We start from the raw sequence: 25,656 nt of genomic DNA on the forward strand, positions 1-25,656 counted from the left end.
AATATGGGTGGCTGGGGCTCTTGGAACTTAAATATCCAAAACAGGTGTGAATTTGGTGTGTTACAAGTTTGAATAACAGTCTTTCTTCTGTATGTAGACATTGACTTATCCTGGGTGACATGCTAAGAGGAATTATGACTGGCAGGTGAAGTTGTGTTTACCAAAGCAGTTAGAAGTTCAGACAGCTCTCCATTTTACTGACCCCTTTAGTGCTACACAAAGATGAACATTTAAGGTCTTTTGGGTTGAATAACTTCTCATTTTACCTCAGCATTCCCATGAAGTAGGTCATATGTATTTTGTAGTTGACAAAACAGACTAACTTAAATTTGTATGCATTTTTATAGATCATTATCCTTTAAAATGATGGGTATGAGCCCACAACTTCATTTGAAATTGCAAGTTTTTAGCATGTTGCTATAACAAGAAGTTAAATTTGTATTTGTTGTATAAATGGGATGTCTGACATTAAGATAGAGAATCTAAGATTGTACCGGCAAGCCAACAGCACTCGAGGCTAACTCACCCAAGGTGTTGCTTATATAGTAAAAGCAGATCATAACTCGGCATCTACACTGCACCTGGTGTCTGCCGCTCTTTTGCATGGTCATAGTGAGTGTAGGCTGCACCTTACTTACTCTTAAGTAATCTGGCTCACAGTTAGCTAGACAGTATTAGTCTGATGGAACCAGATGGGATTGTAGCCTTGGTCACTATGACGACCACTGATAACAGTGGGCATATGAAGTCTCAGAGAACACCTTGAGGACATTGCTTAAAGACCAGGGAACTGATCTAGTTTCCTCTGGCTTCAGCTTCCCATTATCAGTTATTTTGGGGGATGGGAAGAAGAAATGGAATTGGGATAAGATTAAAAAGCTGCTACTTGCACATTTACTGTGTCCTGTTTACTTTTGAAGAAACTAAGGCTCAAGGCTGTGTGGTTTGTAAGTAATCCATGGAGCTGGGAGGTTAATCTAGGTCTATCTGATGCCACAGCCTGAGTTCTTAAATGTGACAGAAAACAAGGTAAAGGGACCCTAGGTGACTCATTTGCCTCCTGGGAATTCCAGGCTGTAGTGGAGGCACTACCTTTGTGGTGTCCGATGAAAGGCTCTCATTTCATAGAGCACTCACCTTTATTTACACTGGAGCCTCACCAGACTAATATCATTGACCAGCAGGCTCGGCTGTGCTTTAATGTGTAATCCTTTCCCTGTTAAGGAAAGCAAAGACCCCTGGATAATTTATTTTTTTTAGCAGTTCAGCTTATGCTTGGAGCCAGTTATTCCAGAAATCAGTAAAACCTCTATTTGAGGACTCAAGAAAAACGATCTTTTTGTTAACATCCAGGGGTTAACTAGAACCACCCTCCCTCCCCCATTTTAGACAGGTCTCTGAAGTCTGCTTATTTATTTACTAAGGAATTTCATCAGAGGTGGTTACAGTACGTGGACAAGTACGGTGTTTCCACTTCAAGAGGGATAAACAAATTTAACCAGCTTGCTGTTTAAGACACAGAATGAGCGATGGGCTCAGCATTGGCCTCCCTTTCAGGGTTCTCAGTCATGCGACTTACTTTGTCTGGTTTTGCAGAGCAGGAGTAGATTTTTAACCACTTTTAAGTCAAGTTGATAAATGGCCATTCGTGAGCTGTTTGAAGAAAGAAGAAAGGTGGGAGCCAGGCTTAGCCTGGGTATCAGGAGAAAGCTGAGGAGTCAGAAGGCAGTGAAGCAGGGAGGATGCTCTTCACTCACACGCTGAGCCGAGCGAGAGAGGCACCTCTCTCCAGGGGCCAGTTTCTAGGCACCATCAATTAGTGCAGGGCGCTGCAAAGCCTTTCTTTGTATGGCCCATGAACTAAAAATGGTTTTTATGTTTTTCACTTGTTGGAGGAAAAAATCAAAAAGAATATTATTAAATAGACCTGAAACTAATATAATGTTACATGTCAGTTACACCTCATTTTTTAAAAAAGATACTATTATTGTATTTCATGGCACAGGAAAATTATATGAAATTTAAATTCCAGTGTCCATAAATAAAATTTTATTGGAATGCAGCCATGCTCACTCATTTACATATATAATCGGTGGCTGCTTTTGTTGCACACTGGCAGAGTTGAGTACCTGCAACAGAGATCAAATGGGCCGCCAAGCCTAATCTATTTACTGCCTGCCTCTTTACAGAAAAATCTCACTGACCCTGGATTGGTAAGCAGTGCCCGTTGCTTACCTGACTTGAGTCCTGCTGTGTGTATCACAGGAGGCTCACAGGACTCTTTTCGTGTTACTTTGTAGCTTCTGTAAGCCTAGTGTCAAAAGTTACTGTGAGCTTGCAGTTTCATAAGTCTTTTTTTCCCCTTCAAATCAATACATGACTTTTATTGCATCTTTAAAATATGACAAATAAGTCTGAGGAATCCCTTGACATCTTGGCGTTTCTGTAACTGGACAACTTAGATCTTACTCATCAGCCTGCTGAACTGGTCCTTTTTCAGAAACATAGATACCATCCCCAAGTTTTCAGATACCCTTGTTTTAACTGTTGTGGCTTGTTGAATCAAAGCAGCTGAATTTGATAACAAGTTCAATGTCATTTCCTTCAAGAATTAACTCATCTTTCTGGACTTGAGATGCTGAACAAGCAACACCTGACCTCATCTGAACCCTGTGGATATACTTTCATTGTCTTAATCCATCTTTTTTCTAGTCATTCATTTTTCCCAACTCTGAGCCCCACTAGCAGGACTCAAAGTTACCTGTTTCTCTCCCAGTATGGCTCTGCCCACGGATGCCCAAATAACAAACACAAATTTGGTTTAAAGAGCCTGACCACCCCACTTCTTACATAACTTGGGGTAACTTGGTCACCTCTTATGTAGCTCTTCCTTCCTCAAATAGGGCCTGGGAGAGTAGCAGGTGAAAACAACCTCTTTCTTCCTCAATTGTAGAGACTCAGTAGTCTCAGCTGTAAATTAAAAAAAAAAACAACAACCTTGTACCTGCCTTTTAAAGGAACAGAGAGACATAATTGAAATAGAAACTGAAAAAATTGGTAGTATGTTTATTATTGCAGGTGCCTGGTTGGTATTTGGTATTAATTATTGCTCAAAGGACCAAGAAACAACAAGGCAGGTTTTTCAAAATATGATTGTGGACAGTAGATTGTCACTTGGAATTTGTGGTAAAATCCATTGTCTGGTAAGTCCTAGGTCTCAACACAGGACTAAGTTTGAGAACCACTGCTCTGAAGCATTAAAAACAATTTTTTTTACCTTAATCCATTTGAACTAAACTATTTTTAAAGGTCATAGAATTCTTGTGACTGGAAGTGTAATGGGCCAGTAGAGGTCACTTTATACATTAGAAAACTGAGACCAGAGCAGAGAAATAAATTACCTAGGACCCCATGAGGATACTACAGAAGAGACTTGGATTTTCTCTGGGGACATCTTTTTACTATTAGAAAGTGGAATCGACTTTTAAAACATGTCATTTGGTTTTTGACATAGTTATATAACAGTGAGCAGCCTGTTCTGGCCCTTAATTGTGTCTAGAAATGCCAGCTCAGAAGACTTCTTATAGTTAATTAGGAGACATATACTTTTTTTTGAAGACAATTTGGTGGTCTCATCATTTAAATCTGATTTTTTTTTTAAGTAAAATTAATTGGCCCCTGGGAATGTGAGCCAGAGGAAGAGAGGAAGATGAACTTGAATTTAAGGAGAATAATGGAAGGAGTAGGGTGGGAGAGAAGGTTGTAAAATAAGTTAAAGTAGGGTGCACAGACAGGAAGGAGCAGAAAAGACAGATTAAGTTAATTGTAGTGTTGTAAAAGCATAAAAGGAGCCAAAGAAATTTAAATGTGGAAGTAGACAGGAAGAGAAAACATCCTCTGACCATTTAACCCTTTTTGTGTGTGGGATTGAGCCCTAAAGCAAATCAATTGGCTGCTGCTAGTGGTGTCTTTTGCATGGCAAGGCCCTTAAGGACAACATTTGACCAGTAATGTCACAGAGTTGCTGATGTTTAAGAACTAAGGTAGGGTCTCTAAAGTGTTTTTAAGCCAATTTGTGGCATTTTTTAAGATGTGGACACTTTGGAAAGTGTGACAGGTTTTACAAATTTGAAGTTGTGCTGCTGAGCTGATAAAAACAAAATTGAAAAGGCTGGGCACCTGTCTTTGAGCAACTCTGAGTCTTTTCATGCAGTGTACTTCTAAGTTTCTGATGATGAAATTTTACCAAGTATTGAATATTGAGAAGGACTGAAGCACTTTGAAAAATAATTGGTAGCTTTCATTTGATTAAGTTTGACCCTTTGACTTGGCCTTCCTAACTTCTTATGAAAGCCTTTTCCAGCTGCATCATTGAAGTCTGGTTCTGGAATGTCTACGGAAACTTGGGCAGTTATGGAGACCCTTTTTCCCTCCCTTTGAAAGTTACTCATTGAAGAGTTGCTTCTGTTTGGAAGGGTTGGGGGTGGGTGGGTATTATGCTTATTATGGAAGTTCACAAGGGCAAAACTTGGTATTATATTGTTTCCTGCCGTATTCCTGTACTTAGAACAATGCCTGACACAGCACTGTCACTCAATAAATACTTGAATGAATGAATATTGTGTACCCTAACTTCCTTAAGGAAAGAAGAAATATTCAGACTTCCAGCTGCCATCTTCTCAACTGGAGGGTTTTTTTGTTGGTTTTCTTTTATTAGCTTGAAGTACCAGGTCCCTAATGGGTGAACCCCATTAATTTCAATAATGAACAAGCCTGTCCATGACAAAAGGTCTTGCTTACATGCAGCACACACATTTGGGGAGAACAGATGATAGTTTGGACTTTAAAAAATGGAAAGGCTACTACTTGGTTTTCTCATTTTTGAGTTTTTAAGGATTTTTTTTGAGAGCTGAATCCTCCCAACATTTTTCTTTTAAATTCAGGAGCTCTTTGAGCTTTTAGGCAGAACAGCCCCTGTCCTGCTTACTTTGAAAGGCTATTAACTATGCCCTAGAATTTTGGAAATGTTCTCATTGAGAATCGCTGTAAAATAGTGATAAGGACTCCTCTGTGGGCTACAGATTAAAAGCAGCCACCATTAAGATGGATCACAGACTGGGTTGCCTGAATTGAAACTGGACCAACATTAGTGAAGTCTGAATTTAGACAGCTGTGTACTGTGTAGGGCGAGATGGAAGGGCAGGGTCCTTTGACTCCTCAAACCATCCCCTTTCCGGTTTTGGGCTTTTAGGCTTCCTGACTGCTTTTAGTTGGGAATTAAGTTCCAGGGAGAGTCGCACACCCCTGACACTGACCACACTCCCGGATGCCAGTCTTTATCGCTGAGACCAGCTTGTTATCTGCCCTGGACAAAAACAGTCTTCTTTTAAAGTGTTAGAACATACTAGGTGTAGAGTGTTAAGCAGAAATGTTGATTTTGTTTAAACCCCAGCTTTGAGGGATGTGTGGTATCCATGGGTTTTTGAAAGTCAGGGAGGAAGGAGAAGATGCAAGTATTTGTCCCAGTAGAAGTGATTTAATAAATGAGCAGGTGATAAATATCTTCTTTAGAAAATTAATTTCTTCACTCAGTGTTTTCACCCAAATGGTTCCAGTGTTCACTTCCCTAATGCACTGGTAGTATATTTGTGTGTCAGAGATGAGCAGAGGTTCTCTTAGACAGAATTGTACTTTGAGTACCCCTTTGGTTGAATAATTCTGTTCCCCATCCGCCACACACATGACTTGATGACTATCTTTGAAGGAGGAGCCCATCATGTTCCACAGCTGGGTTAACGCTTAAATCCTGTCATCAAAAGTCAGTGTAAAGAGGTCTGGCTCAAAACATTCCCTTTATACCAGAAAAGTCTTTCTCTGCCTTTGTTTATAAGGAAGCAAAGGACTCTTCTCTCTTGCTCCCATCTGATTACCCTAATAGTTTAGAAGAGTGGTGGAGTGGCAAAATGCCTTAAGATTGCAGAATAGTTGATAAAATTCAGTAATTGTTGCCATTCTTTAGTCTTTTCTGTCTTAAGAATAAAGTGTAAATGTTTGCACTTGGGTTGAATTGTGATTGCATTAGAGACCCTGGGCTGAATAGGTTTGGCAACATTGTTAGCCACCTGCTGATAGCAGCTAAACAAATGCAAGCGATTTTTCTGTATGGGGGGGGGGCAAGGGGTTTACTGGTGTTATCAGTGTATCCCTTAAAACCTGTGTTTTTTAGGCTTCTGTGTATAGGATTGTTAAAGCAGGCCAAAGTTTTACTTCTTTCTTCACAAATGGTTTTCTTTCCTTGGTCTGTACAGGAAGGACAATCAGATAGCCTTTTATCATCGTTGGCTAGTTAGGCAAGGTGAATGGGCATGGTTGCTGCCTTAAATGCTTGTGTAGAACCTGGACCCTAAATTATTTGGAATGATTGAGTAGGCTCAGTTCATCTGTGTAAATTAATCATGAAAAGGATTCAGTAATAATTGTACTTTATTGACAGTTGTCAACATGTTTGTCATTTTGTGGAAATTAGTCGGGAATTCTACAGCCATACACGAAGAATTTGATTGCTTTTTGAAATAAAATTCTGTAAAATCACTGAAATTTTCTGAACCCCGGTTACTTCATCTGTAAGAGAGATCACAAGTATCAAGTCGATGATGAACAGAGATTTGAAGCTCTTAATCACTGACCTATGCTGCTTTTTTAGAGACCCAGTAGTTAAGTGACTTTTACCCAAGGTCATAACATAAGTGGTAGAACAAGGATTTGCATCAGATCTTTTTCATTCTGTTGAACCAGTCGGCTTCCGTCAGAGGTCCCTTCCAGCACTCTGCAACTTGTGTTATGTCTGTAATCGGCATTAGGATTTAGCCATGATCTTTTGTGCTAACTGCATCGCATCGTTCTTGAACATATTTAACAAGTGTTTTATGGCTTGACTTCCTTTAATTTGTGTCTGGGTCCCCTGTGGGGAGTGAACTGTTCATCTTATGCCTTGTTTGACACTGATTTTTGCTACTTGGGGCTGACTCGGTGTACCTGGTTTCCAAAACTACAGTTTCATTGTCATCCTGGGATTATGCCAGCTTTCAGGGACTTGGTAACAGTTGGATCAAATTTTGCTGGACTTATTTGATACTGAAGTTTCTTATTCCTCGGTGTTTTCTTTCCCTTCTATCTAAGCAGAGGATTAGGACTCTAAACCTACAAGATATAGAAGTTTATCTGTATCTTTTTTTATGAAACTGCTTGGGGGATACATGACTTTAGAGAAGCAAATTAAAATAACTCTGGGATTTTATTTTTTAATATGCCCCTGACAAAAATCAACTCTACCATTTCCTGGCTGGTAGGAAGTATATTTCAATTTTGCTCAGTCATGAGAAGATGAATTTTTCAGCAATAGTAATAATAATAATAATAATAATGTAGTTGATGTTCATGGTTCATGTGCCAAGAATGCCTTTCTCCTCCACTTTGCTAACTCCCTCTTAACCTTTAGTAAGACTTAGCTCGAACAATGCCTCCACCAGGAGGAAGCTTATGTTAACTCCTCACTGCCCTCGTGGATCCAGGCTGTTTCCCCTCATTATATTACTTTTCACTTGGAAACAAAGGAGGCAGTTAACCCAGATTCAGTAGTTTTTTACACTCTGACTTTTTTCAAAATACCCATAAATTAAGTACTCCTACTGCCCTACTACCCTTACTGAAAAGTAGCAGGGTAGAAGAGTAGAAAATTCTGACATCATGTTAAGAGATGGTGGTAATGACACCCACATGTTTCACGTATAAACATTTGGGAAAATGTTGTACCTCTATAAAAAGTTTTTGTAGTTCTAAATATAGGAGCATCATGATACAATTAAAACACTGTTACTTTAATGTCAGCCATTGACATTTGAGATTTTTGGGGGTAGGAAAGGAATTTTAATCCAGGCCGGCAAGTCTAAAATTTAAAAAAAAGTTTCTTCTGACTTTTAATTTTCTCTGCTTTCATGTATATGTAAACAAGAATGAATTTTCTGCCTCGAAAGTCTATCTTCAAGCTAAATTAGTAGATATGGACTGCTGAGTCAAAAGAGTGTAAATTAGTTTTGTTAGATATTGTCAAAGTCCCCCTCCATAGGGATTATAGGAACTACATGCACTTTTTCAGAGATGTTAAGAGATTAGTTTCATCATTATTCAGTCTTTTTCCTTCTCTCCACCTTTGTTGTACACAGCCTTCCTGTGTCTTCAAAGCCACCTCATTCTTGTAGTCACAGGGACTACATGAAATGAAATGAAATGTTAAGAAGCAAAAATGTGTCTTAGATTTGATGAAATTGGTAGAGTTGTGAAAACTAGAGATGATACTTAAAGCATATACTACCTTTCTCAGAGTACACTCTAAGTAAAGGATAGCTATTACTATTATCTTTTGTGAAATGGGGCTAATGTTTCCTTATGAGAGTGGTGAGAAGGTTGAATGAGACAATGTTTATAAGTACTCTAGCATGGTTCCGGCACCTATCTAGCACCCTTAGTGCCTTGGGCCCTGGCTGTTTGGGTTTCATATCTTAATTACAGTACCACCTCACTGGACTGTAAACTCCTCGAGGGCATAGTCCATGTCTGTTGAGCCTTTAGCGGAGTGCTTTCGATTTAAGAATATATTTTAAATGGTTGTAAACTGAATTAGAACTCAGAATATAATTCTTAATCCAGTAGTAAAAGGTTTTATTTTCTTTTGCATATTAACTATCAGGTCAGCTAACCAGCAACTATTCTGTAATCAGAGAAGACAGAGATACTTTTCCTCTTTTGTCATTTGGAAGTCTCTAACTTAAAATCATCCTTAACTTCAAGGAACACATTAGATAACAAAAGATGTTGATTTCCCATTCCATTATCTATTTATCTATCCGATGGAGGAACTCCAGTTAAGTTAGAGTGAGAGGAATTAGCTGCTACTTACCTTGTGTCTTCTCTCAAGACTGCGTTATTTCAGGGGTCTTCCTGTCATGCCTTCATCTCACATTTTTGAAGGCTGGGGATCGAAACAATTGTTATCAGGAGGTTGTTAGGTGACCTGAATTCACACTGAATGAGGTTTTCTGATAATTTTTAATATGCAGTGGTTTGCATCTTTCATTTCTAATCTATCGGTTAAGTTCAACATGGTTCTTTTTGTGTTTAACCAGATGCTTGAAGTGGCAAAATCCTTTCTCCAAAACATTTTAGCAGTATCTATTCTTAGATGACTTCCAGTTAAGGGGAAGGGTATATAGTAAAAGTCATCTTCAAGGCCATTGGCAAGCTGTCTACATTTTCACCATGCAGGATATAGATCAGTATGCCCTGACTGGCTTCACTTTTTCATATACTGGCTTCTCTTCTACCCAGCGTCTTTAGTCAGATGACCCACTGTTACCTTAAATACAAAGTGACTTCATTAGTTTCATTCAGTGTTTTTCCTTCTCCCCACCTTTGTTGTACACAGCCTTCCTGTGTCTTCAAAGCCACCTCATTCTTGTAGTCACAGGGACTCCAAAGCTCTGCGCCTTCTTTGATTCTTCCCTTGCATTTATTTATTACACATAGCCAGTGAGTTCCTAGAACTGAGTTCATCTTCCATTTTCCTCAACGTGCTTTTGTATTCTTTCCTTCCTTCTCAGCCCCGTTGCTATCACTTTTTTCTAGACTGCTTCAAAAACCCCTTACTCTGCTTTTACCTGTCTACCCACACTGCCCTTCAATTAATCTTCCTTAAGTATGGCTTTTATTTTGTTCCTTTTCTGCTTGAAGTGGCACCGTTCTCCGTGGAGTAGGACACCTTGACTTTTGGGTTAATTTTATCAAACTTTATCTCTTACTCCTCCTTAACAAGAATCCTCTCTTGGAGTAGGCTAGTCTTCTCCTTGCTGTATGCGTATAAGAAAAAATAAGGGATTGGGAGTGAAGACGCTTAAAGATAGTGTTTAACTTTTTATTATGGCAAGTTTCAAGCCTATACAGCAGTAGAAAGAGTAGTATAATGAACTCCTATGTATCTTATCTGCCCACTTCAGTAGCTCAACCTTTTGCTAGTCTTGTTTTATCTATCCCCATATGCCTACTCCCCGTTTTTGTTTTTTAACCTGAGGTATTTTAAAGCAAATTCCAGATGTCAGTACTTCCATATGCATTTTTAGAAGTTATTTATCTATCAGTTTACCTGTTGTAGATCATCTCTGCGACTTCCCTGTCAGTGATGATTTAGTTTGTTTACACACTTTTGGTGTTCAGAAGGCCTCTCATTTCTCCTCAGAAGGCCCACCCAGCCTGCCGCGTGGGACAATTTAGCAGCTATACTATAGTCATTCAGATATTTGAAGAAGTTGCCGTATTTTATACTTTTTGATACCTGTCACAGCATATATAACACAATTCGAGCATATAGTAGACATGTAATAACTTTTTTATTAATTTATTTTTTTATTATTTCTCTGAATATTTTTTATTGGTTTCAGGTGTACAAAACAATGTAATAGTTAGACATTTACACCCCTCACAAAGTGATAACCCCCTCCTCCAATTTACTGCCCCTCTGCTATCGTATATAGCTGTTACAATTCTATACCTTATGTTGTACTCCACTTCCATGAATGAATATATATGAGTGAATATATGATTATAGTTGACATTCAACATTAATAACTTCTTTTTAAATGAGGTACACTTTGACCTAGGTCTTATTTATATCAGTGGATTATTGAGCTACAATCTTACGTTTCTGATCAGATATTTTGGTTTTACATTTTTAGGTTAGCACTTGCTTTAGAAAACTTGGGGACTTGGCTTTAAAATCAACTTTGAAGTTTTTTGCATTGAAAAAGAATTTTATTGGCAGACTAGTTATCTGAAACCTACTTGGGATTACTTTCAATTTATCTTTTACTTAGTTTCCTTTTTAAATTTAGTGCTTTTTAGTGAATTAAACTACTTTTCCCTGTCTACATCAATACTTGTCAAAATAAATTGTTAAAGCTTGGTAATTTTTAAAAAATAACTTACTTTTATAAAAGTGATTTACATGGGGAAAAATTGGAAAACAAGGCAAAGTATGTACACAAAATATCAAGTTACTCAAAAATTTACCACCCAAAGATAACTACTTTTAACGTTAAATTGTGGTGTCTGTCTTCTAGTCTTTTTCATACATGTTTATTATTAGTTATCTGTTCCCGTGAAACATGTTACCTCAAAATTTTAGCAGCTTAAAGCAACAAACATTTGTTTTCTCACACAGTTTCTGTGAGCCAGGAATCCAGGAGAAGCTTGGCTGGGTAGTTTGGGCTCACGGTCTGTCGTGAGACTGCAGTCATCTGAAGGCTTAACTGAGATTGGAGGACCTATTTCCAAGATGGTTTCCTCACAGGACTCTTGTAAGGGAGTTTCAGTTCCCTACCATGTGGGCTTCTCCACAGGGCTGCCTAAGTGTCCTGACAATATGGCAGCTGGCTTCTCTCAGAGCAAGAAGGAAGATCCAGTGCCTTTTGTGTCCTGGTGTCTGTCAGAAGTTGCATACTGACATTTCCACTTTATCCTGTTTTTAGGAGTGCGTCACTAAGTCCAGTCCATATTCAAGGAGAAGGAAATTAGGCCATAACCTCTTGAAAGGAGGAGTATCAAAGAATCTGTTGGACGTATTTTATTTATTTATTTATTTTAAAGATTTTATTGGGGAATTGGGGAAGGGGAATAGACAAGTTGCTGTCCTTTTGTTCTTCAGTCTAGTTGTGGAGGACATTGCTTCACTGGCCCAAGTTGGCACCATCATTGCGCTCTTCCCAGCTGAGGCAGATGGGTTGCCGGCCTCTGGATGGCGGCTCTTGGCAGCTGAGCCGGCTGCCGGCCACTCACAGTAGCCCATGGCAGCCCACTGCAGCAGGGGCTGCAGCCTACGCTGTCGCCAGCGACTCACGGCAGCCCAGATCCAGGTTGAGCCATTGTTCACCATCTTAGCTGTAGAGGGCAGTGTCACTGGCCCCCATGTGGGGTCCGAACCTGGGTCCTTGCTGCTCAGAGCTGGCGCCCCAAGCCAACTCCTAACCAACGTACCACTCGGCCGGCCCTGTTGGACATATTTTGAAACCACCACACATGTGTTCCATATATAAGCTTCCAGTTGATTCATACTCAACTTTGATCTGACCTCAGTTGAACAGTGTTTTTAAATTTCTTTTCTTTCTTTTTTTTTTTTAAAGCTGAGCCATCCTGCTTCCTGTTGGCAGCTCAGCGGCTGCTCAGCTCGGGCTGGACTCGAACCGCTGTTGCTCAGAGCTCAAACTCTTAAGCGAGCTCTTAACCAACTGAGCCACTCGGCCGGCCCTTGAACAGTGTTTTTTAATAAGTCCTTGGGTTAATTCTGATACACACTAAAATTTTGAGAGTCACTAACTTAAATAAGTGGGAAAAGATAACCATGCTCATGGATCAAAAGATACAAGAATATTTCAAACTTTCCTATAAACACAAACTTCCGGCTGGCTTTTTTTTGCTTTTTTTTTTTTAAAATAAATTGACAGACTGAATCTCAAACTTGTATGGAATTACAGAAGATGTACTGTAGAATAGCCAAAACTTTTTGAAAAAAGAATAAAACTATATTATCTGATTTCAAAACTTACTATGAAAAAGAAAACCTTACTGTGAAGCTATAGTAGTTAAGATAGTGTCTGTTTGTGTAAGGATAGAAAAGAGTTCAGAAATAGACCTGTGGTTATAAGGTCACATTTTCAGTAAAGAAGTCGAGGCAGTTCAATAGGGAAAGGGCTGTGCTTTCAAAAAATGGTGATGGAACAACTGGACATCTTTATAGATTTAAAAATGTACCCTGTCCCTTGCCTCTGTAAATCTCCTAGGGGAAAAAAAAGTATTCACTATATATATATATATATATAACAAAAAATTTGTAATCCAGAATATATAAAGAACTCTTACAACTCAATAATAAGACAAACAAGTATTTTTTAAGTGGGGAAAATATTTGAAGAGATACTTCACCAAAGAAGATACATAAGTGGCCAATAAACACATGAAAAGATGCCCCTGCCCCACCCCCAGGCCCCCCACATACACACATTTGTAACATGTCTTGGTTTTAGAGGCAGGGAAATGGGATGCCTTGTCTGGGCTGTTTTGTGAAATCTTTCCTTCCAGTGGAATGTGCTATTTTAGCTGTCATGCCCTTTGAATCCTGTCATTGTGCTTCCTGACCAGCTTGTCAAGGTAGGCGGGCAGGAGATAGCTTATGATTTCCCCTTAACTGACTCATCTCTTATGGTTGCAGATTCTCATAAACACAAAGATAAACACAAAGATCGCGAACACCGGCACAAAGAGCACAAGAAGGACAAGGAAAAGGACCGAGAAAAGTCCAAACATAGCAACAGGTAAGGGTGGAACCAGCAAGCCCTTCATTCAGCAGTGGGTGGCTGTGGCCTGGGTCACCTAGAATAGGCCTTAACGTGAGCCACAGGGAAATAGCTGGATAGCAAAGGAAGAAGAGAGTGTATGTGATTCCAGAGTGGCTAAGATGATGACCTTGATAATTCACGCCCTAGTGGGGATGCCATTGTTCAGATCATGATGTACAAAGCAAGTATGGTGATTTTCTTTCAATATACACCTCATTAAAAGTAGAATTTTTAAGTAAGTGAGCTATGGGTTCGTTGTAACACACGATGGCATTTTCTCTAGTGGGAACATTTCTTAACTAATCATCTGCCACTCCTGTGGTCTTTTTTTCCCCCACACTCACTCGTTTCCTACCACTTGATCATCGAGTTTGTGTTTTTACTACTCCAGTGAATTTAACCTCAGTAGTTGAATTCAGTCTCAATTCACATGCATCTTCTCCAGTTTATAGTTGTCCAACCCATATTAATACCTACCAAAGCAGACTGGAGAGCAAAGACTATTGCCAAGAATAAAGAAATTCATTTCATAATGATAAAAGGAACTAATTAATCAGGAGGACATATAGCAGTTATAAATGTTAATACACTAATAGAGCCTCAAAATACATGAAGTACAAACTGATAGAACTGCAAAGAGAAATAGACAATTCATAATTATACTCAGATTTTACTGTGTTCTCAATTGACAGCATAGTATAAGCAGAGAGAAAATCATTAAGGATGTAGAATACTTGAATGTCATCAATCAACTTAACTGACATTCATAGAATATTATATACTCAACAGCAGAAACACATGGAACATTTGCCAAAATACAGCATATTCTGGGGCCAAGAATTCCCTCAGTTTTCATGCCTCCAACCTATTCCACCTTTCTGGCCACTTTTTTTTACCTCCTCATAATGTGCATAGTGATTTTGTAACAGTCTTTGGCTCTCTTCCTCTGCTACCTCTCTTGCCATTTACCCTTCTCTCACATTCTATATCCAGTCTTGCTGGACTTCTTTTCATTTCCTCAAACACAGCATGTTTTCTAGTATCCCTAGGCCTTAAAACATGCCTTTACTGGTTCTGGGATACTCTGTTGCCCTCTTAGTAGTAGCCTTCTTTTAATTGCAGCTTAGACTTGACTTCTTCCAGGTATTAAGTGTCACTTCTGTTTGCTCTCTGGCACCTTGACTATTTCCCTATCACAGTAATTGCCACGTTGTGTTGGTTGTTGTAATTGTCTCTCTACTTTTCTGTATGCCCTACTAGACTCTTAATGTCCCTGGGAGCCGGGCTGGGGTCTGTTGTATCCGTTTTACTTCCTCAAGGCTTAATATAGATAGGTGGCACTTAGTACATGTTTATTAAATCAGTGAGTGGATATAACAGTTACCATCTTCTCTCTTCTTTTCACATAACCACGGTATTCTACAGGATAATTCCCTTTGGCCATCTATTTTTTAAACAAGTTTTTTGTGTTTTGGTGAAATACACATAACAAAGTTTGCCATTTTGAAGTGGCATTAATCACAACATTCACAATATTTATACAGCCATCACCAGTATCCATCTTCAGAACTTTTTCATCACCCCAAATAATCTCTGAATCCATTAAACAATACCTCTCCATTTTCTCTTAGCCCCGTCCTTGGCAACTTCTGTTCTACTTTCTATCTCTGAAATTTGCCTATTCTAGGTACCTCATATAAATGGAATCATAAAATATTTGTCCTTTTTGGGTTCGGCTTATTTCCCTTAGCATAATGATTTCAAGATTCACCATGCTGTTGCATATCCAATTTATGTTCCTTTTTATGGCTGAACAATATTGTATTGTATGTCTATACCCTTCATCTCCTGATGGATATTTGGGTGGGTTTCACCTTTTGGCTATTGTGAATAAGTCTGCTGTGAACATTGTGTACAAGTATCTGTTAGAGTTCCTGCTCTCAATTCTGAGTATGTACTTAGAAGAATTGCTGGATCATGTCAAACAAGTATTTTTATCCTGCCTGCCATGTTTATGCTTTGCTACTTGATGTGAAGTGCCAAAAAACTATAATCTTTGACCATGAAGAACTTCATCACCTGAGGAAAATGCTTATAGATCAAATGAAGAAATGCTAATTTTTATGTTACCAGAAATCTGTCCAAAAAGACTTTAAAAGATAGAGGTTTATATCGAAAACATAAGCTTTTAAAACTTGATCCCTTCTTTGGTACATTGACTTCACCAACCGTAATTTACAATTGTGGGAGAAAAGATTAGGTAGAGGTGGCATAGAGGCTTTGGGACATAAGTTTAGCCCTGCCCTGTTTTACCAGAATCTTCTTTTTAAAAAAAAAAAAAAAAGGATGTGATTTTGGTGTCATTTTTCTTGAAAAGTCCACAATAGCTTAATCACCTCTGTCTAGGAGAAGCCTTGACCTAGGTCTCACGTGGTCTTGGCTTCTAGCTCAGCTGTCTCGTCTCCCTCAGTTCCTTCATATTAACACATGCTTCAGAGGGGGCACCCATGGGAGTCAGTAAGCATAAAAGCTCTTCAGCTGTGAACTGCTCTACAGAGGTGGGAGATGTTATTTTATACATCTATCAAAGCATACTTTCCCAGGATTATAGCACAGGCAAATTCAAGAATTTGTTCTATGCAATTTTGTACCTTTTGATATTTTCTTCATTTCTAATCGAAATACTTAATAATAGCCTGTTTGCCAAGAGGCATTGGAAAAACCTGGCCCGAGATTCTGTTTATACATAATGACTAAATGCAGCCCTGGATCTCTAATTCACATTAAGTTTAAGACAGTTCAAGCAGATGATGTGTTGTAAGCACTTTCAAGTACTTCCTGTTTGACCTCTGCTGACACACTGCCTCTTTTCAACAAAGTTCAATAAAATCCTGTACACCATGTTCTTTTTTTAAGTGACTTCTGATCTTTCTAGTAGTTTTGGGTTCCTTTATTTATCTTCTATAGCAAATTAAGGAAACCTTGATCGTTTAATCATCTCTGAAGCCCAGAATGATTAATGTTTAGCAAGTTCTGTTTGAAAATGCTTCACTTTACTCCAACACTTGGCTAACAGTAATGTGTTTCTATGTTCCTTCCTTCTCTGCTAGACATTAGCATCAATCCTTTCTCATTAGGCTGCACTTAGGACCCAAATCCAGGAGGCATCTTCCTCCTGCATAGTAACATGTACTGCATACTTGGAGTGTCAGAGAAGGGGAAAGCAGCCTTGCAGCTGAGAGACAGTGGGATGCGGACCCACCCCTCGGGATCCCATCGGACTCCTGTGCTCTGTCCTTCATTGTTCTCACTCCAGGTGCAAATAAGAGAGATGGTATTAAAGATCATTCTACCTTATCTCTTCTTTGCTTGGACAAGAGTTGGAGGCGAAATGCTCTGTCACAAGGCAGCATGGTAGCAGAGCGAGGATGAGAAACCAGCACTTCTGAGTCCTCGTATGTTTCCTTCCAGTAAAAAATTAAAATATTTCTCCCTCCCTATGGAAGGTTAGTTGTGTAGCGAAGCTGAACTGTATTTAAATATAAGCATCTTTCTCATATGCATGTGATAGGCAGCCCAAGTTTTAAAGTGACAGATCATTTCAGGCACTGCCTCTTTCTCTTTGGGCCTCAAATCCCAAAAGTTTTTGGCACTGGAAGTATTAATTTCATTAATGTCTGACCCTATGAAAACCCAATCTGTGACTCTCTCCTGTTTGGCCTGTAACATCACAGGAAGAGTTTATACAATAATCGAATAAAAATAATTTCTTCTATTTATCTCTGACACTGCTGTTTTCTGTTAACATTAATATTTAGTACTTTAGGTCCTTTTAAATAAATATATATATCCTCTCAAGAAACAAAATAATATTCTTATTAGATGCTAGGGAAAAACCGGGCTTGTAGGATCTCACCAGATATTTCTCTTGAAAGGTTGCATTCTTAGCCGTAAATTATCTTTAATACTAGACCTCTTCTGTAAACAACATTATTCAAAGCAATTGGGGGGGGGGCGGGGAAGGGGGTTGATTTTAGAAAATAAAGGACTATCATGTGAAAAAGAAGATTCCTCCTGCTAGTTTTCAACTGTGCATCTCTTGCCAATTTTAAACCTGGCACTCAGGCTAGAGTGGCAAATTTGTGGAAAGCCAGGGATGACAGAAAAGCACTGCTGTGAAAGAGGAAGAAAAGTGCTTTTCCAGCCATGTTGGCAGTGCTCATCTGTACAGTCAGTGTGAGAACTATCGGAGAATAAGGATGCTTTAGGTTTCTGCTTGCCCTTCAGCTCCAAATCCTCCCGGAATTAGAATTGGGAGAATGGAGGGTTTTAGGAAAATACACAGGAACTAAACAACACTTTCTCAGATTAGGGGAAATTTTTCTGAATGTCATCAACTTTAAAAGATACGTTAACTCCTTTTTTTATAAGCTGTTTACTGAAGTCTTTCGTTTATCTACACATCAACCTGTCTAGGGGAAATGGACAATTAACATGGGTAGGTGGAGAAGGCTAGGTTGTTTAGAAATGAGGAACTGAGCACCACCACCAGTCGCATGAGAATCGCTGTGATGTAGTGAAAAGCACTAAAATAGAGATCGGCAGGCCAGGTTCTGTCATTCACTAGCTGTGTGCCCTACATTTACTACCTGTGTGTCCTAATCCAAGCCAGTTAACTTCCGGGTCTCATTTTCCATCTTGGTCAAGTGTTGACAGCAACAATGACCTTGGTCAAGCTTTCAAGGTTGTTGGGGGAAGAATTCATTTGGAAGCTGCCACGTACCAAATAAGTGAGATGATAGTGGCGATGGTGATGATTACCACAAACCCACGTGAATATCCTTCAGATAAAGTGGAGCTGTCAGTTTGGGTAGTTGAATTGAATTGAGTAGTTACTTATTGATAACATTGGATTTGGAGCCCTAGTTTTCAATTATATCTAGCCCTATTATAATGAACTGGAACCATATTTTAAAAAGATTTTATGGTGGAACTAGCATTTGAGCCAGCCACTGAAAGATGGTTAAGATCTTGACAGAGGAAGGTGATGGCTAGAAAGGGGGATTTTAGGCTATGAGAAAAGCATGAACAAAACATGGAAGGAAGCCTTGTGTAATGTACTGCTCTGGGGAGGACCCTGTTAGGTGGATGCCTGGATTAACAGAGGATGGGATAATAGAAAAGGAGGCCAAAAAAAGTGGCTTGCGGCAAAACTATTAAAAGCTATTTCAAGAACTTGGGGCATTAAAAAAAAAAAGTTGGGACTTCATTCTGAAGGAAGCAAGAAGCCATTGAAAATAGTTGAGAAAGGGAGATACATAATTTAACCACAAATGGTATGAGTGATCTAAGGAAAAGGGCTCCTTAGCTTAGATAACTGGGTGGCTGTTCACCCTGTTAATAGCGATAAGGAACTTAGATAGGGGAGGGAATGGGAGTTCAGAATATACGTATTGGCTTGAGTATCTCTGGGCACTTCTGTCCTCTCTGGTCTGCAAACAAAAGATTAAGTAATTTCTGAGATTCCATTCAGCTCAAAAGTTCTGATAATTGTAATTTTGAGCAGTAACTTGATAAAGATTAAGAAACCTTTATTTTTAGAGCTTTTGAGAAACTGGCTGCTGCATTCTTTTCCCAGAGGCAACTTTTGAATTTACCTAGAATTTGTTATTTAACAAACATTTAAGCTTTGTCTGCTTTCCTTGAAGGGTCCATGGCTTCCCTCCTTGCTCAGCTGTGAAGCTCTCTCGGCTCTCCCATAGGAATGCCCTATGAGTCTGTTGACTGCAGCCTGCAGGGGTTCGCTGCCTTGACGGTGCGCAGGGAGCTGGGATGAGTTCGTGCCCTTGGCCGCTAGTGGCTGAGTCCTATCCACAGATCAGGAGACTCCTTCGACCCCTAGCAGTGATTTTATTTTTGCTTTGTTTGGGAAGTATTGTAACAGTGGTCTAGTGCGTGACTCTGGAGCCAGACTACCTGAGTTTAAATCCTATTTATCCCTCATTAGATGTGTTTCCTTGGGTGAGTTATTTAACCTGTCTCAGTTTCCACATCTGTAAAATGGAGATACTAGTACATATCTCAGTTTTGTTATAGAGATTAAACTGCTTAGAAAAGTGCCAGGCACTTAGTGGTATTCAAGTATCTATTAAATACTTTTATTGGAGATAGAGGACAGACTTTTTGTTTTTTTGTTTTCTTTAAGAGATTTAAATAGTTTCCCATAGCCAACATCCTAGCTTCCCAGAATGTCAGACAAGTGTTTTCTTTTTCTCCCTAAAGAAGCAGCAGATGCCTTCTCCTCCTGGCAGAAGGAAGTACTTGCCCCTCCTGGCATCTCCCTCCTCCCACTCTTTCTCCCACCTTTCTTTCTGCCTGAGTGCCTTAGAGGGACCCTGGTCAACCTTCTCTGTTGTCTTCTCGGTTCCATCAAGAGTCACAGACCAAAGGTTTCACCATCATCGCTTTAAAAATAGTGTAGGTTACTTTTTTCCATAGTGGAATTCAGCTAATTGAAACATAAGATAGGCATGAACACTCTGGAGAGGTGGCTTTGAATCTTTCCATTTGTTGTCTTTGGCATTGACTTCTGCTTATCCAGATTCTGCTGGTGTGGTGGATCTACCCTTAGGCAGATATGAGCTCTGAGCCCCAGGAGTCAGCATCTGTGCATAGCCAGTAATTGGGTGTTTTCTCTCCCGGAGACCTTGATGATGAAATTCATATTTTATCCCAAAGTGTGACCATTACAGAGGGTCTGGAATGCCAGTTCCTGTCTGTAGTTTGGCCTTCCGTGTATCCCAGACTAAAGTCTTTCTTAAAATGTATTAGCTCTTCACATCTTTTTGTTCCTTACTGTGGCCAGTTTTAAGCCTTTCTTTCCGTTTATTTTTCTTATTTAGCCCAGCCCCACTGAAGTTTCTTCAGTACCTCAATCATTTGCTCTACAGCCTCCGATCTGGCCAGCATGTAACCTTCGGTTGTATTTAAAGCCCCTTTTGTGACTTTGACCTATTGTGTCTGTTGTGTATGGAAAAGTAGTAGAATCGGTATAAAGACAAGAGTAACATCTCTTAAAACAGGCAGCCAGCACATGAACTCCCCTTCTGCACTGGCCAGAATTTCCATCCTCTCTGTTGGTGGAAAAGGTATTGCTGCTCTTTAAGCCACCATAAAAGTCAAGCTGGTTTTAAATATTTTGGAAAAAGAGGTACATGTTAGGAAGTCCTGAATGATGGTGAGCCAGCCTAACCGATCCCACTGGCTAAAGCCTGCTTCTAGTTTGCATGGCATAGCCTTAGACAAGCGTCTGCATCACAGGCCTGGGTCCCCCAGATGCATTCGCTGCTTACTTTAGGTAGCTCTTACTGGGAAAGACTGGCACTGGGGCTTGCTCCCTGCCAGCACTCCTGCCCCTGTGGGGATTATGGAGGAGGGACAGGACTCCCCCTCCCTGCTCTCTTTCTGGAGGCCTGGGCAGGAACAGCACCTGACAAGTAGATAGCATGTTGTTAGCATGGTGTACAGAGGCCTAAGAGGCCTCCATAAACCCAAATTTATAACAGTCCTCAATGGAATGCCTTGTACCAAAAGAAGTCCTTAACCCTGAATTATCTGAGCTCCCTTAGTATAAAAATCGAAACCTGCTCTCCTAACATCTAAACAGTTGGGAGAGTGAGTTTCTTTTGGAAAGCCAAGTTGGTAGTTTCATCTCATTCTGGTCTTTCTGATTAATTATGACCTACAAAGGGGTTACTACTCTAACAGGAACTTTGAATTTCCTGAATAGATTTCCCTCTGGCTAGCAAGCAGGCAGAGGAAGTATCTTTGACTTTTTTTTTTTTTTCCAGTTTCCTAGGGTGGCCTGGGTACTGTCTCACTGCCTTGTCGTTTGTCGACTTCTTTTCCCTGACTGATCTCTGTTTGGTGTGATGGCAAATAGCAAAGCTGAGCGCCGGAGGGTATACGTACATTTACAGGCCCCGTGCTGTGATTGCCAAAAGGCCAGAAAGCCAGTTCTGTAGTGAAGCAGACTAATGTTCTAAGAATTGCTTTCATTGAGAAAGAAGGGGGGAAAGTGGAACCTAAAGGAAGATAGAGTGTTTCTAAACTTAGATTCCCGAATCACCCATTTATAGTTTTGTGGGAAGACAGAATGAGGAGCAGCCAGCTATCCCAAAAGGTTTTAACATTTCAGAAATCCAAGATCTCTGTTCCAGAAAGTTTCTGCTTGATGGTAAAATAAAGTTTTGACCTTAATATCAAATCTCAGACTGGCTCTGCGTTTGTCTCTAATGCCACTCTACCTTAAGTGGTAGGTATTGATTTCATGGAAATGTAATGTATTGATTTAGTGGGAGGTGCTCTGACTTGGAGGTGGAAATGCTGAGTTTAACTCTTCACTTCACTTCTTTCTAACATGTAACTTTGAATGAGACTGAACCACTGGCTCTTCTGTTTCTAAATCAGTCTAAAGGGATAATAAAACCTACCTCACCAGAAATGTTGTGAGGATTGAATGAAATAATGTATGTGGAAACACCATGCACAGTGCCTGCTTGCAAATTAGGGTTTTTGTTCTTTACTTACTTTGGGGGAAAAGGTATATTTATCCGTCAATATTATGGCTGTAGTTGCTCCCAATTTTTTGCTTTTAAGCAAAACTTGCATAGATGACCATTAATTTCTCTCATAGTTAATGTTTGAGAGAAAAAAAAAACTAAAACTACAATGCTTGTATAATGAATAGTGATATTACCATATATTTTGCTGGTAATGTCGAAATCATGTGCCTGTGATCTCATATGTATAAACTCCTGAAGGATCAGTTGCAATCTCAGCAACTTTGTTATTTCACCCATCATTCTACGAGTAAAGCTGGAGTGTTAATGCAATTGGGAGCCATTTTTGTACCAAGTAAAGAATTAAAAAAAAAAAGAAATAAAAGAATGTTTTTGATAAAACATTGTATTTTGGTAAAAACAGATTACGAGAGCACATTGAGTAGAGTGACATCATAACGATGCTGAGAATAAAAAAGCATAGTAATAAAACTTGGTCACCATGTGCCTCCAAGCATACTGAACTAGGCTCAGCCCGCATGAGTTAAAAAGAAAAGTTTGCTCATGTAGAAACTTGTTGTTTCAATGTGTGGCGCACATCTAAATAACCTGATGAGCGCAGCATAGAGGGAGGAATATATAAACAAGGGAAAGCGAACCCCCACTCCCCCAGTCTGTGGCAGTTCCTGGATCTTCCCTAATCTGCAGCCCTGCTTCTGCTAGCTTCCTCCCACCTCCACCCCCCGCCTTCCTGGCTAGATTTCATAGACTGTCTGCTTATTTATTAGCCAAACTTCCATCTTGAGTTGGAGCTCCCTTTGTGTACAGAGATGCATGTGACAACAGATGCTCTCTTGATCCAAGTTCTGTGGCTCTTACCTAATTGGTTGCCATTCTTTGTTTCCCCCTTTTTGGCCTTCGATGTAGCCAAGTATTGTGGCCAGATCTCTTTAGGACGAACTTCATGGGATGGATGTAGCCTAATGAGCTCATTGCTAGTAAAATCTATTTTTTCTGGGCTGAAGGTGTTAAATGTGACAGATGGGAAATACAGTCTATGGTGGGAAAGGCAATAGCCGGTGCAGCCTGTAGGCCTGACTGTTCCTGTCAGCTGTTCCGCATCTGGGGTGAACCCCTGATTCATAGCACTGGATTTCCAGCTCCCTTTTGCCAACTTGTGGAATGTATTGGTTAGTAATGGTTTGTATTGGTTAGTGAGCAAGGTTCCTAAACCGTCCGGCCAGGACACGGAAGAAGACAAGCGTGTGATTTTTGCTCATTCCCCTTGAGTGTGTGTCCACATGCACGTTTTTATATAGCTACAGTCATTTCAAACACCTGTGCGTTGTTCGGCAACATTTTATATAAGGGGCTTGAGCACCTGCAGATTTGGTATCTGCGCCAGGAGGGGGTGGTTTGACCTGAAACCAGTCCCTCAGATACCAAGGGAACACTATATTCCTTTTTCCATTTGTGTCATAAACGTTTTCCATGTATATTTGTAGGACTCAAATTATAGCATATTAGCTACCTAATTTGATATATTACAGTTTCTCTTATTACTCACTAAGATTACATCTAGTTTCTTGGTGGTAGTTTGTTCATTTTTGTTTGCTTCTTGCTATGGGAAGCATAAAAATGAACATCTTTATGTAATGCTATTTCCCAAAGAAATTTCTATGAGCTGGATCTCAGGGTATGAACGTTTTAATGGCCCTTGGCTTTGTAATGTCATATTTTGGTTTCCAGGGGGGCAGTGCCTTTTTTAATACTTGCAGTATGTCCACAAACCCCTTTAATAGCAAGACTTTTAAACATTTAGCACAGGACATGCCTTTGCTTTTAGAGAGGTCTTTTCTTACTGTGAGAAAAGGACCAAGCAGGATTTATAAGCCTAATTTACAAGTAACTAACTTTTTTTAGTTAAAGCTAGCAGGAAGCATGCACCGTGTTGGGGTGTTCGATGCACAAGAGCCCTGGCTTGGCTACATGTGTGATATGTCTCAAGTCTGGCACAGAGCCACCAAATTACGTTTTCGGTGATTTTTTTTTTAACCCCTTCACATCAGATGTGAATGCTCAAGTTGGAGCTTTCATTATAGTTTTTTGCTGGTAGAATGTTGTAGAAATATAGTGGGGTTTGCTTTGTATTCTTAGTTACTTTAAAAAAATGTCCTGGTTTGTTTAGAATGACTATGTTTCTCTGTTTGGTTCCTTTGCTCCTTCGAAAAATAAAAAAATCCAACAAGGTGAACAAAGTCTGTTGTAGCCAAAAGCCTCTACTTGAACCTTCTGTCAGGACTGTTTATATAAAGCATTGTAAGTTTCCATGGTTCGTGTTATCTCCGGGTATCTTGTGAGTTGATCTTGTGAAATGAACCCTTATGGTCCCTACTCTAGGCTAACGCTTTGTGTCTTGTTTTTCACAGTGAACATAAAGATTCTGAAAAGAAACACAAAGAAAAGGAGAAAACCAAACACAAAGATGGAAGTTCAGAAAAACATAAAGATAAACATAAAGACAGAGACAAGGAAAAACGAAAGGAAGAGAAGGTACAGCACTTTCTGGTGAATGGAAAGATGTGGAATGCACTTTTCATTTTGTTTACCTTTTAAAGCAAGTAATGAAAGCACCTTCATTGCATAGTGAGATCCCCTGGTCTTGGATGAAAAGGTCTCTGTCAGGAGACTTTAGAGCCAGCCAGTCTTAAATTATGAAAACCAAAGCTCTTTACACACTGACTGTATTTATAGTACAAAATCTGTCCATATCATTATCCTACTTTATATGGAAAATGGATAAATTGAGGACGTAGGGTTCCAGAAATGTCAGTTTTCTTTAATGGGGAAAAGGAATTATTTTGGGTGGAGAAGGCCTAATGCTGTGCTGGTCCTCTGTTGAATGAAGGTTCTTCTTGAGTGAAAATTTGGTGATGCTGGTCCCTTTTCTGGATTTTGATTCCAGCATAACCAGTACAAGCCTTCTCAGAATGGCTCAGCTCACCTGGCTGTGAACGAGTAGTGCTGTGCACAGACTTTTTAAAAATTGCTTTTTTTGTAGTTTTTGAAAAACTAACATTGATACTTGGTAAATTCAGACAATAAAAAATAGAAAATACAGTGAAAAAAATACTTCTCCCCATTATCCCCGACTCACTGGCCTCCATCTTTCCCTTTTAGAGGTAGCTTTATACACTATTTTTTGTATTGTACTCTGTGTGTGTATCCCTTTGTGTATATGCGTGAAGATTTTTGAAAGACCTAGAGTGTCTGACAAATCTAGAAAATGGGAAGTTGAAGGAGGGGAATGTGAATATACTTTGCCTAAATGAGAAAAGACAATAACTTTTACTTTCTATTCCCTCTCTGCACTGCCAAGGGCAAATCCTTAAGCGGTGGAGTGTATTTACTGTGGGAGGGAGGCCCTACCATAATTTAATGGCAAAAAGCTGTTATTTTGAAGGGAGACGTTTCTCAGTGAATTGGACAAGTCATCCTCAAGAATTCTAAAAAATGAGTCTTAAAGGAATATGAAGACCTTCAGCTCACCTGTTCAACAAGAAGAGTCAGTCTGTGATCAAGGTGCCCCAAGAGTTGAGACCAAATATTCTCAAATAAGAGAGGCTTCTTCAATAGTCATTTCCAGGCACTAACCA

The 25,656-nt window shown here is 39.6% G+C and overlaps 1 protein-coding gene across 1 annotated transcript in view; it reads left to right on the plus strand.

Moving 5' to 3' along the window:
* Nucleotides 1–25,656, plus strand: part of TOP1 (DNA topoisomerase I) — a 104,133-nt gene that overhangs the window by 13,765 nt on the left and 64,712 nt on the right. The window contains exons 3-4 of the mRNA XM_019636901.1: nucleotides 13,313–13,415; nucleotides 24,430–24,553. Of these exons, the coding sequence (XP_019492446.1) occupies nucleotides 13,313–13,415; nucleotides 24,430–24,553 (227 nt within the window). The remainder of the gene's footprint in view (nucleotides 1–13,312; nucleotides 13,416–24,429; nucleotides 24,554–25,656) is intronic.

This window comes from Hipposideros armiger, unplaced genomic scaffold, assembly GCF_001890085.2.
Source record: "Hipposideros armiger isolate ML-2016 unplaced genomic scaffold, ASM189008v1 scaffold_31, whole genome shotgun sequence".
NCBI classification, from domain to species: Eukaryota; Metazoa; Chordata; class Mammalia; order Chiroptera; family Hipposideridae; genus Hipposideros; species Hipposideros armiger.